We start from the raw sequence: 14,129 nt of genomic DNA, 5'->3' as shown, positions 1-14,129 counted from the left end.
TTCTATTTTACCCCTATGTTCTATTTCAAGCCAAGTTGCCCATGTTGGTTTGCAGGCGGGATCATTGGACACATTTTTTTAATACCCCAAAGATGGTTGTGGCCAAGTTTGGTCCCAATTGGCAAAAAGTTTCAGTGAAGATTTTTATAATATAACGGACAATGACAAGCAAAGGACACCAAGTGATGAGAATAAATCCAATTGACCATTGGGTCAGATGAGGTACAAAGAATATGGAACTGGTTTGATTCAGATACAGAAATTTTGGTAGTTCAGAAAAGAGAAACACAAAATATAAGTTTAGTAATATAATTTATTAATTTACTGTCTCTTTAAGGAATGTCAACATTCTGGCAGATGAAACAGTAGCTTACTTGCCTGCAATCTGAAAATGCAGATGTAAATTTGTTTCTACTTATGAATATTGTTATATAAAATGATCAAATAATGACATCCTTTAAACAGCATAACAAGTCTATGACTGGCTTTTTCCAAACCTTATATGATGAGAAATGAAATTCATGTACTGCACTGTAATTTCATACTATAGTAAATTCTAAATCTAGTAACACTACATGTTGGCACCTGGATAAGTCAACCATTTTGTAATATCAGAATTTATAGAGAACAAACTTCATTAGGGTGATATTTTCACTGCTTTCATATTTAAATTACTTAAAGGTCATATGCAACTGTTTATGAATGTATATCAATTTATATATACTTTCATCTTCCATTTTTTTAGCCATCATTAGGTTTAGTTATTCAAACTGCTTATTCTTGAGTTGTTACCAAAAACGATAAAAAAGAATCAAATTCAAAGCCTTGTTAATTCCTATTTAATCATGCTTTTTCATTTAAAACAAATTTTGTTTGGTAAAATTCGACTTGAAGTATTAGGAGTCATTTGAAACATTGATTATTTTTTTTACCATGAAAGTCCAATAACTCTAGAACTTCTGATCTGAAAATTATCCAAAGTGAAAATATGCTTGCATCTATAAAACATACCATTGATAACATTTTTAATGATGATTGCTTAGAGCATACCTGGGTTACTGAGAGAGTAAGACAAAAGAAAAATTGTTTTGGTTGATCAATGTTGCATAATTTGCATAATTCTAAAAGTTCCAATATGGGAATCATCAAATTTAAAAGGTTGCTAACCTTCTGGGATCTTAACAGTCTGTAAAAATTTGGCTAGGATTCATCAAAGCATACTTGAGTTATAACAAGTATCAAACATGTCAAATATCAACAATTTTATCTAATGTCCCTCTTAAATTTGTGTGTAGCAGAACAAAAATGTGGTTTGTTACTTTAAAAAACCATTGCATATGACCTTAAAACATGACCAAAATAGGTCATATTGTATAATATTACTGCAATACCCCAACTCTTGATTAAAAAAATAGAAATAAAGGAAAAAAAACATAAGTTAAGGCTTTCATTATAAATTATGAAACAAAAGTTTTTTTTTATGTTAATTGCAAAAATACCAGTTCAGTTGCTTTTCAATTCATTTAGGTTAAAATTGACATGTTCAGGACTCAAAAGATGCAACCTATCATTGCAGTAAATGGACATTTTCTAACATTGGCAAATTCATATAAAGTACTACAATTCAAAATCACAAGTTTTTACTGAATATATGTGGTTTAAAAATCAAACCAAAATCCTACTTTAAATGTTTAAATAGTACAGTGAAGATATGTAGCTGCAGACATCATCTATTTTCACCCTATGCAAAAATGGAAATCACAATTACTGTGCTGCCAAAGATTATATCAATATATAAATATCAGCAAAAATAAAAATAAAAACAAAATCAACAAATGATAAAAACAAAATTTCATACCATACAGTAGTTTGTATTTAGAATGACTCCCAACTTTTCCAATTCAAAAACATTGATATCCTAGAACTATTGAAAATGTTAATAGAAATTTTTTCAGAGTCCCTACTTTTTTTGGTTTGAATAATTTATAAAGTTTTGAACTTCTACATTAAAAAAAGCATTTCCAAAAAACACAAGCAAGTCAAACAACCTATCTTATGAATCGAAAAATTAATTCTCGTGGCTCAATTCTATGAAGGAATCCTACTTTACTGCAATTCTCAATAGTAACTTAATTTAATGGTCATAGGTTTTTAATACAAAATATCATTGCTCAATTTCTCCCTCCCTTTTATCATAAATATCGCACAATAAAAACATGAAAAACAATCTTGTTTAAAAAGAATAACAACTTGTTTCAAAAAGAAAAACATCTTGCTTGAAAAGAATATCAGGAGACCACCCAATACACTACTGTATATACAAACAAATAAAATACATACACTCACAATAACCTTTTTTTCAACCAAACCATACTCATAACACAAATTTCAATTTACAGACTTAACATAGAACTAAGAAAGGATAACTTTGTAACAATTACTACCATACAAACTTCATTCTTCCACTTTCATGACAATTGAATATTAGCCTAAAGGAAACCTTTTAGAAATTCATACGGAAAGATAAAATAAAAAAGGATAATGAAAGTAGCCTAAATGGTCCAAGAAGATTACTATTGTTCTGGTTCACCATCTGAATACAAATAAAAATCACTGCCAACCACAGGAACCTAAAAATCCAATATCTGCACTTTCACTACTTTTTGAGATGTGAACAATGCTTGTAGTTCAATGTTATATTTGTTGAAATTCATAAAAACAAATGATTTATTTTTAAATAATGAGCAATGCATTAATATCAACCTGCAATAAACGGAAATAAGGAAACCAGTTAGAGTCAACAGTTAAAATGCTTTTTGTAATATCTCAATAACTGACTTACAGACACACAAAAGATTCTGTTCATTTGTCAAATATATGTCATATTTCAAGTAAGCTATCAAAATGCAGAAAACTTATTTGGATGACATGAAGAAGTAAAGATATATATCTGGCAGTTATTTTCTGACACCATTTAACCCTTCCCTTAGAGTTAAAGATTCTCAAGTCATATATAAAGTCATAAATAAATTACAAAAAGGAAAAATCTGTCTCTGATCTCATCATATATGATTTTTTTTTAGGTATAAATGTTTGAAATATGTATAATAAAGCTTAACAATTACATAAAACTGCTATTTGATAGGTTATTTTTTTCATATTTGGCTGTGGTGTACTGTCGTTAATAATAATTTTCATATTAGGAAAATTAAAATGAAATTTAGGACACTAAAAACTGTGTTAATAATTGAATTAATTTCATAAAAAAAAAATGCATAAAAATTAATTCTCCAAAACATGTTTTCATAAACCCCTTTGGATTATAACTGTGCATTTATTTAAATAAATTTATTAACAAACAATGAAAATTTGATTTTTTTTCTATCAACACCATCCTAGTTGATTGGTCAGTTAAAAATTACACTTTGCACATGTAAATGCCATCTTTGTGATTGTCCTTAAACAGATAGATCTGTAGTACAAAGTAAATGTGAAATGAAATGTCTGCATTCTTTTATATATCTTTTGAAAAGCTTTTTATATGAGTCATGTAATGAAGTATCCATAAAAATAATTTTGCACTGGCAAATTCAATAGATATTTCCAATATCAACAAATTGACTTTGTAACAGTAATATGACACAGTACATCCCTGATTTATATATGCTTTGGTTTAATCTGGAATATGTTGTGAGAGAATTTCTTCCACAGTACCAGGTCCCCATGATGTCAGCTGATCCTGAAAAATAGAAAACACATCACACTTTATGGTAAATTGCCAAAAATATGGTATACTATGGATTCATTTATTTTCATGGTTAACAATTTTTGTGGATTGAAGAAATATGATATTTTCGTGGATATTTGAATTCATAGTTTACCAAAAGTTTGTATACAAGCCTATAGACAATTTATACTTTGCTGAACATTTTAATTTTTGGTTTCCGTATACCCACAAAATCAACAACAGTTAGTACCCCATGGAAAATAATGTATCTACAGTAGTACGGTAGTCAAATGAATACCTTTTATAAATTTCTCCTAAATATTTGAAGATTTTCTAAATAATCATATAATATTTCAGAAAAGGTATCTTCAACATGTTCAAGTCTACATCCTCTTTTTTTATTCTACTTTGGGAGCAAGCTACAAAAAGTACCCTTTTCAAGTGGCAGTCCAAATTCCCTGTTTATTCATTTTGCAGATGCATTGTTGAGTATGTTCTCATCCTAACTATGTATGCAAAATTTGTCACTGGATTTGAAGCAAACATCAATCAATCAATCAATCATGTTTCCCTCACATTGAGAAGTGTGGAACATAGTGAGCTTTGGAGAAATTTTTTCAAATGGATTAATATTTTTTTTTAAATCATAATGAAAGGTGACATATAAAATACGTCAAGTGATGTAACAATAAGTTCTAAGTACAGTTTTATATCAAAATAAAACATGTTTTCTTTTTATGCCAACATTCTTTTGTAAGAATTTTACATAAAGACATTTCTTGAAAGTTTGTTCTAATGTAACTACCTTACATGAAAACTGACTAAATTTGAGAAATGTATTGCTGACAATATTCAAGAAAACAGAATATAATTCTTACCTGTGGCAAGTAAAGACATACACTTGACAGCTTGAACACAATCACCTTGTTTTTACTTGTCTAAAACAAAACATACAATATTCATATTTCAGATTAAGTACATATATATATGTCCAATGCATGAGATCATAAAAACATTCAAGGATCCATTAACAGTCATAACCAATGTTAAATGAAGTTGACTAAAATGAAATTCCCCCCAAGTTCAGGGGGACGATTTTGGCTGCCATATGCGTTTTGCTAAAAAATATCAAATTGTGGCGTAGAAAAATCATTATTGGAGAAAATTTCTTGTGAAAAAAATATAATGGTTTGACTTGTCTATCTATTCTTGCTTATTTGACTTGTCAATCTATTCTTGCTTATTTGACTTGTCCATCTATTCTTGCTTATTTGACTTGTCTGTCTATTTTTACTTATTTGACTTGTCCATCTATTCTTGCTTATTTGACTTGTCCATCTATTCTTACTTATTTGACTTGTCCATCTATTCTTGCTTATTTGACTTGTCCGTCTATTCTTACTTATTTGACTTGTCCGTCTATTCTTGCTTATTTGACTTGTCCGTCTATTCTTGCATATTTGACTTGTCCGTCTATTCTTAATTATTTGACTTGTCCGTCTATTCTTGCTTATTTGACTTGTCTGTCTATTCTTGCTTATTTGACTTGTCCGTCTATTCTTGCTTATTTGACTTGTCCATCTATTCTTACTTATTTGACTTGTCCGTCTATTCTTACTTATTTGACTTATTTGACTTGTCCGTCTATTCTTGCTTATTTGACTTGTCCATCTATTCTTAATTATTTGACTTGTCCATCTATTCTTGCTTATTTGACTTGTCCGTCTATTCTTACTTATTTGACTTGTTCGTCTATTCTTGCTTATTTGACTTGTCCGTCTATTCTTGCTTATTTGACTTGTCCATCTATTCTTGCTTATTTGACTTGTCCGTCTATTCTTACTTATTTGACTTGTCCGTCTATTCTTACTTATTTAACTTGTCCATCTATTCTTGCTTATTTGACTTGTCTATCTATTCTTACTTATTTGACTTGTCCATCTATTCTTACTTATTTGACTTGTCCATCTATTCTTACTTGTTTGACTTGTCCATCTATTCTTGCTTGACTTGACTTGTCCATCTATTCTTACTTATTTGACTTGTCTATCTATTCTTGCTTATATGACTTTTTCATTATCAGTCAACAATCAGCTTTTTATACCTTGAACTCTCCACATGTTTAGATTTTAAATACATGTATGTGAAATTCAAAGTTCCCATTGAATGAACTCTACAGAGAACTATAATTATTGTTGTTTTGTGTATTTTTCCTTTGATCTTTTTTTGTGATAATTTTTCACATCATGCTACTCACTGGAGATAGAAAATTATCCCTAGAAACTAAAGGCACATGTGCTGTTTGCAATGTATACATCAATGACGTCATAGACAAATTAGCGTTAAACAAGTTATCAATAGTCTTTCAAACTCTAGGATGTTTTTTGGCCACATCTCATCTCATGGCTGTCACCCTTTAATGAGATTGTAGCTGAAAGACACTCTCATTTGAAAAACCATAGATAATCTATAATTATTGTTATTACTCAATGTTGCAATAAGTCATTCTGCAAATATTTAAATGGAAAGGTAATTCCAACTGATTGTGGGGAAAGGTTTCATTTTCAACACAATAGTATGTATTCCCAATTCTTACTTTCTAAGACCATACATTGCTAGATAATAATGATTCTACTCATGTAAAATTTGGCAAAGTTTAAATCAAATTATCATATCATGAATAACATTTAACTCATTTTCAATAGATAGGAGTCAAATTTATACCTTACTGGCATGGAATAGTTACCTGTAATTGATTTTTGTCTATAAATAGAAACATAGATTGTGCAGGGTTGTTGATAATCATTCCAGATTTTTCCTTTCTTGTTAGCAGCCGCATTAATTGTTTTTCATAGTCACCACGTAGAAAATTAAATTCTGCCTGAAAAAAACCACAACAAATTTTTTAAAGATATGAGCTTTTTTCAGATGACCTGGAGGCCATAAATCAAATTTTAGGTAAATAATTCTGATCTTGAAAATTGGTTTTAAAAATACAAGTCTGCTTGAGTAACAATTTTTTTGGGAATTACTTGTTCATGTATCTTATTCATTATGAAAGTAATGAATAGATAGTCTTTTCAAACAATGATTGACATTAAGTTTTCAGAATCTTTGCCATTTCTCTTGTAGATTGGATGGGACTAAATGGCTTATTTCTAATTTAATGTCTGACAAAATTTGTTGCTGTTTAATGTGATGGACTGATTGGAAGCCATCAAATGACTTCCAGGTCAATCATCATGTTTGAAAGCTAGGCATAAGTTGCTTCAATAAACAACATTTAATACATGCTTACCAATGTAAATATTTGACAAGTGAAGGATTCAGAGAAGAGGTCAATGTCCATAGACAGGGTTTTAAGCTAGGATTTTGAGGGCTTTAGTCACTTTTGCGCGAGATGAAATTCAACCTCATTTTGGGTAACAGCAAGGTAACAAGGAAGTATATTACTAGCTATACATCTTTGAAGGACTTAGGCATGCTAGACAGCTATTGCATAATTTGACTGATGTGGCGCTTAAACATGAAGATTATGATATAGGATCCAGAAATCTAGGTCACAATTTCACTTCAGTTATTTTCAGGGGACATTCCTGATCAACAAAAGTTGGGTTCCATTTTTTTAAAACCAGGAATCACAGCAGAAATGAACTTGTAACGACTATTTCCCTGCATAATCATTATCCTTGTAAAAACATTTAAATCGATATTTGGAATTCATTTCTATAAAGTTGGGACCAAGGTTTTGTACAAATCCTTATTGGAACGATTCTAATGACTGTTAATTGTAAATTAATCAAGAATAGATCACGTTTACTTTCGATTTTTAAACGAAAAGAAAACAGGAAGTGACAAGTGGATAATAAATTCAGAATGAATCCTGATTCATCTACGGATTAGTTTGTGTTTAACAAAAGGCAGGAAATAATCATTTTTTAAATTAAGTTGCTAAGTAAGAAATACATTTGTCTCTCTCGTTTAATTTGGTACTAAATGATTTCTTATTTTACGTTTTAGTGTCTATAAATTTATAAGAATACTATCACGCATGCACAGTACATAGTAAAAAAAAGGTAACTGTTTGACTCGTGAAAATATTTCTGAACGTTTTGAATAAAGTTCTATCTTTTTAATCAAAATTTTCAAAAGTTTTTGATGAAAAGTTATATCAAATATGACGAATATAGGTTCATATGACAAAACTAAGACAAACGAACTGCCAATTGTGATCGTTTGAGAAATATTGAAATTAAAATGCAAACTGTCTGGGGGGAAACAATTTTGCTCAAATGACAAAATTATGATAAACAAACTGCAAATTGTGGTCGTTTGAGAAATATTGAAATTGAAATGTCGACTGATTGATTTTACTGGGGAAAAAATAATTATGATGGTCAATTATGAGGTTTATTAATAATTAACAGATTAGTGACCCATCTGATGGCGATAAGCGAATTATCTGTAATCACAACTTATTACACATGTTTTAAATGTTAATTAGCTGAGGGTCATAAACTTGTCAGAAACATGAAGACAGGTAGAATTACAGTATTTTCATGCAAAAATATTTTTACGTTTTCCAAATTTAAGTGACGAAATTGATTTGAAATAACTTCGTCATTTTGAAAACCGTTTCATAAATGATGAAAATGTCCAGCGCTGGCAAAATCACTGCCATAGAGGACCAGAATCAAAGGAAACACATATAACTAGTTAAAAATTATACAACAAAGTAAAAACTATGTAATTTTACCAGCCTGTATTTAAGTAATGCTGAATGAAAATATAAAAGATAAAGAGTTAGACTGACAAGCTCAAGCTTGTATTATCGACATAATCTGCATGCTGTGCAATGAAAAGAAGGATAAACAATATTTTTCTGAAATATTAACTTTAAAGTTAAAAAAGAAAATTACCTGAATTGGTTTAAATGGTGCTTCCTCTCCTTTCCATCTTGAGAATAAGATACATTCAATTTTTTCAATATCATTTCTTGGCCACAAAAAGAAGTCTATTTCCGTTGTGCATCCAAGAACATCCTGCAATATATTTTGAAATTGCCCATATATCTTAATTAGGTTGTAAGATTTAAATTACCATTTTCAAGTACAATACAGAGTGTTTTTCAAAATTATTCTACCTTTTGATTTGTGATCAATTTGCCAAGTGAAGTAACCACATAATCTAACTAGAGGCTCTCAAGAGCCTGTGTCGCTCACCTGACTCTACTTTGGTTTTAGAAATCATGTAAAGATAGATAAAAATCATAACAGATACCCAAATAATGATTGAGGCCAAATTTTGATTAATATTGGTCCTGTTATTTAATAAAATATCCTGGTGGCCATCTTGAACAGTAAATCGGCAACAAAGTAGCAACACTTGGTCAGCACTTCATAAGGAACATTCATGCCATGTTTGGTTTCATTCCATTCAGTGGTACTCTAAAAGAAGACATGTGTATGTATTTCCCATAGGGTCCTATGTTAAACTAAGTTCCCCGATGGCGGCCATCTTGGATGATGGATCGGCTACAAAGTAACAACACTTGGTCAGCACCTCATAAGGAACATTCATGCCATGTTTGGTTTCATTCCATTCAGTGGTTCTCTAAAAGAAGTCATTTGTATGCATTTCCCATAGGGTCCTATGTTAAACTAAGTCCCCTGCTGGCGGCCATCTTGGATGATGGATCGACTGCAAAGTAAAAACACTTGGTCAGCAACTCATAAGGAACATTCATACCATGTTTAATTCAATTCCATTCAGTGGTTCTCTAAAAGAAGACAATTGTATGTATTTCCCTTAGGGTCCTATGTTAAACTAAGTCCCCGCTGTCGGCCATCTTGGATGATGGATCGGCTACATTTAAGTAACAACACTTGGTCAGCATCTCATAAGGAAGATTCATGCCATGTTTGGTTTCATTCCATTCAGTGGTTCTCTAAAAGATTACATTTGTATGTATTTCCCATAGGTCCTTTGTTAAACTAAGTCCCCTGCTGTCGGCCATCTTGGATGATAGACCGACTGCAAAGTAACAACACTTGGTCAGTACCTCATAAGGAACATTCATGCCATGTTTGGTTTCATTCCATTCAGTGGTTCGCTAAAAGAAGACATTTGTATGTATTTCCCATAGGTCCTTTGTTAAACTAAGTCCCCTGCTGTCGGCCATCTTGGATGATGGACCAACTGCAAAGTAACAACACTTGGTCAGCACCTCATAAGGAACATTCATGCCATGTTTGGTTTCATTCTATTCAGTGGTTCTCTAAAAGAAGACATTTGTATGTATTTCCCATAGGGTCCTATGTTAAACTAAATCCCCCGCTGGCAGCCATCTTGGATGATGGATTGGCTACAAAGTAACAACACTTGGTCAGCACCTCATAAGGGACATTCATGCCATGTTTGGTTTCATTCCATTCAGTGGTTCTCTAAAAGAAGACATTTGTATGTATTTCCCATAGGGTCCTATGTTAAACTAAGTCCCCTGCTGGCGGCCATCTTGGATGATGGACCGACTGCAAAGTAACAACACTTGGTCAGCATCTCATAAGTAACATTCATGCCATGTTTGGTTCCATTCCATTCAGTGGTTCTCTAAAAGAAGACATTTTTATGTATTTCCCATAGGGTCCTATGTTAAACTAAGTCCCCCGCTGGCGGCCATCTTGGATGATGGATCGGCTACAAAGTAACAACACTTGGTCAGCACCTCATAAGGAACATTCATGCCATGTTTGGTTTCATTCCATTCAGTGGTTCTCTAAAAGAAGACATTTGTATGTATTTCCCATAGGGTCCTATGTTAAACTAAGTTCCCCGATGGCGGCCATCTTGGATGATGGATCGGCTACAAAGTAACAACACTTGGTCAGCACCTCATAAGGAACATTCATGCCATGTTTGGTTTTATTCCATTCAGTGGTTCTCTAAAAGAAGTCATTTGTATGCATTTCCCATAGGGTCCTATGTTAAACTAAGTCCCCCGCTGGCGGCCATCTTGGATGATGGATCGGCTACAAAGTAACAACACTTGGTGAGCACCTCATAAGGAACATCCATGCCATGTTTGGTTTCATTCCATTCAGTGGTTCTCTAAAAGAAGTCATTTGTATGCATTTCCCATAGGGTCCTATGTTAAACTAAGTCCCCCGCTGGCGGCCATCTTGGATGATGGATCGGCTACAAAGTAACAACACTTGGTCAGCACCTCATAAGGAACATTCATGCCATGTTTGGTTTCATTCCATTCAGTGGTTCTCTAGAAGAAGTTCAAAATGTAAAAAGTTAACGCCGACGACGGACGCCAAGTGATGAGAAAAGCTCACTTGGCCCTTCGGGCCAGGTGAGCTAATAAAAATTGCAATCTGTTAAATTTTGATTGCATAAAAAATGCTTTATTAATTGCACAGCAAAAACATGTTAGCATATTCCCTTTCCAAAGTTCTTTTAATGTCATCATAACTTAAACCAACTTTTTCTCTTCAGCACTTTGGATTTATTTATTATTTATCATTTATATATATCAAATGAAATTTTTATCTTATGAACAGAACAAATAATTATTCAAGAATTTTTTCAAGAAAAACTAGCGCTTTCATCCTTCTGCAGGGACTTATCAAGATTCTGGCAAGGTTTCAATGGAAACATCGCAGCAGAGGTGACTACAAAGTTACATAATTGTTGGTTAAGTTCTTTAACTCTTGCATTAAGCTTTCAGCTTTGGTTGATATATTTTATGAAATATTGTTCCATTGCAGCATTTCCTCTCGATATATTTTGCATCCCCTACTGCAGTTGAAAATGGAAATATTTTCAATTTTCCCTTTCTACATGGATTAATGTGTCAACTCAATGGGATTTGCCTGTATTGCAGCTGCTTTATTTGTTCCTTGTGGATTTGCACCTTTTCATTCAAATCTTCACCATTTTTGTATACATTAAAAAATAATCTTACCCTTCTCATTGACTGCCATCTTGGGGCATGAAGTTGAACTACATCTTTTTCAAGTAATTCTTTTGAGCTTTCTAAAGAGTATGCTTCCTCCTACAAATACAACCAATTGTGAATAAAATATACCAATGTTTTAACAAAAACATAAACATAATCTCAGTATAGCTTTTACACATCCGCAGTCGTAAGTAATAATCATCATGTCATCTCCCTTCTGATACATGAACAATTCATTTTGTTTAAAGATATGAATAAAAAGAGATTTTTTGCTATGTCAGCTTAGTAAGCTAATGTGGACAAGTTGATAAGCCTTATTGCACCTGGCCACACTAATTTCTAGCATGAAACCTTTAAATTGTTCAAAAAAAGCAAGGTGTCAAAATTACAACTGTCAGTGCTGTTTCCACTGCAAGAAATTTGTATACCTGGCCTGTATGTAAGAGTGTTCATTTTAGGCAATGCAAAGGTAGCAATTTTGATACCTTAAAATATTAGTCAGAATTTCCTGTCTTTGAATAATTTTTACAAGATTCTGTAGATGTACATGCAGCTTACCTGGATTATTAAATCCAGCAAACATGTCAATGTAGTCTACTAGTTGACTTCGCATGAAAAGATGGATAGGTCACCATAGGTCACTTTGTACATTAAAAAAAATTATATAGTTAACTTATTCATGAAAAAATATACACTTACATTCACAAGATAACTTCTGAAATGTGTCTACTGTTTTTTTTTTAAACATTGAACTTGGTGACGGGTCTACTGTTCCTCTTTCTTTTATAAAACCATGTGTTACAATTAACTATTACCTGTTCTCTACCTTTTATAAAACCATGTGTTAACAGTTACAATTAACTATTACCAGCTGACCACTGTTTTTATTATATTTATTTATAAGAATACCTTTACTCCTTTCATAATACTGTCTTCGTAGTTGTTTGTCATTACTGGTATAACTTCTGCTACCTCAAATACTGCACCATTCTTCTTTTGCTAAAAATGGAAAAAAATAATCATTTGATCATTCATACTTTTCAATAAATAGAAGAAGATAAATCATACATTTCAATTATCTTTGAATGAATAAACTTATACATCACAAACATTGTTACTTTTTTGTATAAATACAGTTATGCTATCAAAATAATGTACTTGAATTTCTTGAAAGTATTACAATGAGTGAATTAAAATATATTGTTCCAGGAAGAAGTGTGTAACATGCAGTCTCCAAAATAAAATTAGCATTAGTAGCCATAATTTGGATTTGGACACCCCACATCAGTACGAGGATTACCTCAGGAATATAAAACTTACCACAGGTGACAGGAAAATGAAATTCTAGTAGACTTCACACAGATGATGTTGCATACATTTTTTGGTAAAGAGCAAAATGGTACAACAAAAACGATCATGTTTTATTGGTAACATTTACCTTATCTTTAAAATGGAAAATAATATACATCTTGAATTCAAAGTGGTCTGCTAGAGATTCACGTTTCTTTCTCAACTGATGCCTCAAGCGAGACAACGCTGCAGATTTCCTTACTAAAGGATCTCCCATTGCTGTTGCTTATGCTTGTCCAGTTCAATTTTGGATTTCAAATACCAATTGCATCGACATGTAGAGTTCAATTTATGCTGGCTATTCTCAATTTAATTAAGTCTATGAAATCCATTGATGCTTACAATGCTAAAACATCTTTTCAAATTTAAAGTGTTCTGTCTAAATTTAGCATCACTGCAATGTCAGCAAAATAATGTCAATTTTTCTGGCAAAATAAATTCTATTACCATGTGTTAACTAATCAATGGATTACCAATTAGTTTGAATTAAACTCAACGGACTTAACGAAAGATATAGCTGTATAAAGAAGCTTTGATTTTCTAAATCGAAAATGAAAAGTGAAATGAAAATTATATTTTCAAGGGGTTTTCCAGATGGTGTCCATATCGTTATGTGGAAACGCAAAGCAGCACTGTTTTAGACGCACGTAACGTACAATGACACAATTTTATCAAATATTCATATCCCATTTTGGTTTCGTGACGTCGGTTTCACTGGGAACGTGCCAGTTTCTGTTAGAAGAGTTAAAAGATCAAAACGACAAATGGCGTTTTGAACTTCCGGTTAAATGATAGATCTGTTAACCTACGAGGAAATATTTGTGTTTCTTTCTTTCTTTCAACCAATATTATGAGTATCTTCTTTAAGGTTGTTTTTTTCCAGCTCTTTACAGATATATATAAGAAAAATTCTTTCTTTATCTGTTCATGGTCTTATGTTATGGTAATTAGTTAGCCCACTTGTTTCCAACGGTCTCACTAATTAGCGACAAGAAGAATTTTAGCGACAAGAAGCGTCAAGAAGAATATATTTAGCGACAAAAAGCGACAAGAAGACTATTTAGCGACAAGAAAACATTTTTTTTTATT

At 31.9% G+C, this 14,129-nt stretch overlaps 1 protein-coding gene across 1 annotated transcript; it reads right to left on the bottom strand.

Annotated features, from left to right (window-relative positions):
* Positions 1-297: 297 nt before the first annotated feature.
* Positions 298-13,817, bottom strand: LOC127698381 (uncharacterized protein C6orf62 homolog). The gene is made up of 7 exons (XM_052201805.1): positions 13,129-13,817; positions 12,600-12,689; positions 11,697-11,786; positions 8,647-8,769; positions 6,474-6,608; positions 4,606-4,665; positions 298-3,739 (listed from the first exon to the last, which is right to left on the bottom strand). Exons 1-7 carry the CDS (start codon positions 13,255-13,257, stop codon positions 3,674-3,676), a joined length of 693 nt encoding a protein of 230 aa, XP_052057765.1. The 5' UTR covers positions 13,258-13,817; the 3' UTR covers positions 298-3,673.
* Positions 13,818-14,129: the final 312 nt, after the last annotated feature.

This window comes from Mytilus californianus, unplaced genomic scaffold (genome assembly GCF_021869535.1).
Source record: "Mytilus californianus isolate M0D057914Y unplaced genomic scaffold, xbMytCali1.0.p SCAF_1, whole genome shotgun sequence".
In the NCBI taxonomy this organism is placed as follows: domain Eukaryota; kingdom Metazoa; phylum Mollusca; class Bivalvia; order Mytilida; family Mytilidae; genus Mytilus; species Mytilus californianus.
Note: the sequence above shows the minus strand (reverse complement) of the source record. Positions and strands in the feature narration are given on the sequence as shown.

Bases quoted from the DNA above. Each gene is read 5' to 3' on its own strand.
- LOC127698381 (XM_052201805.1), bottom strand. From the start codon at position 13,257: ATGGGAGATCCTTTAGTAAGGAAATCTGCAGCGTTGTCTCGCTTGAGG. The intron at 6,609-8,646 runs GTAATTTTCTTT...GGTTTTTTTCAG, and splicing joins CACCATTTAAACCAATTCAG to GCAGAATTTAATTTTCTACG. The intron at 3,740-4,605 runs GTAAGAATTATA...TCTATTTTTCAG, and splicing joins TATGTCTTTACTTGCCACAG to GATCAGCTGACATCATGGGG.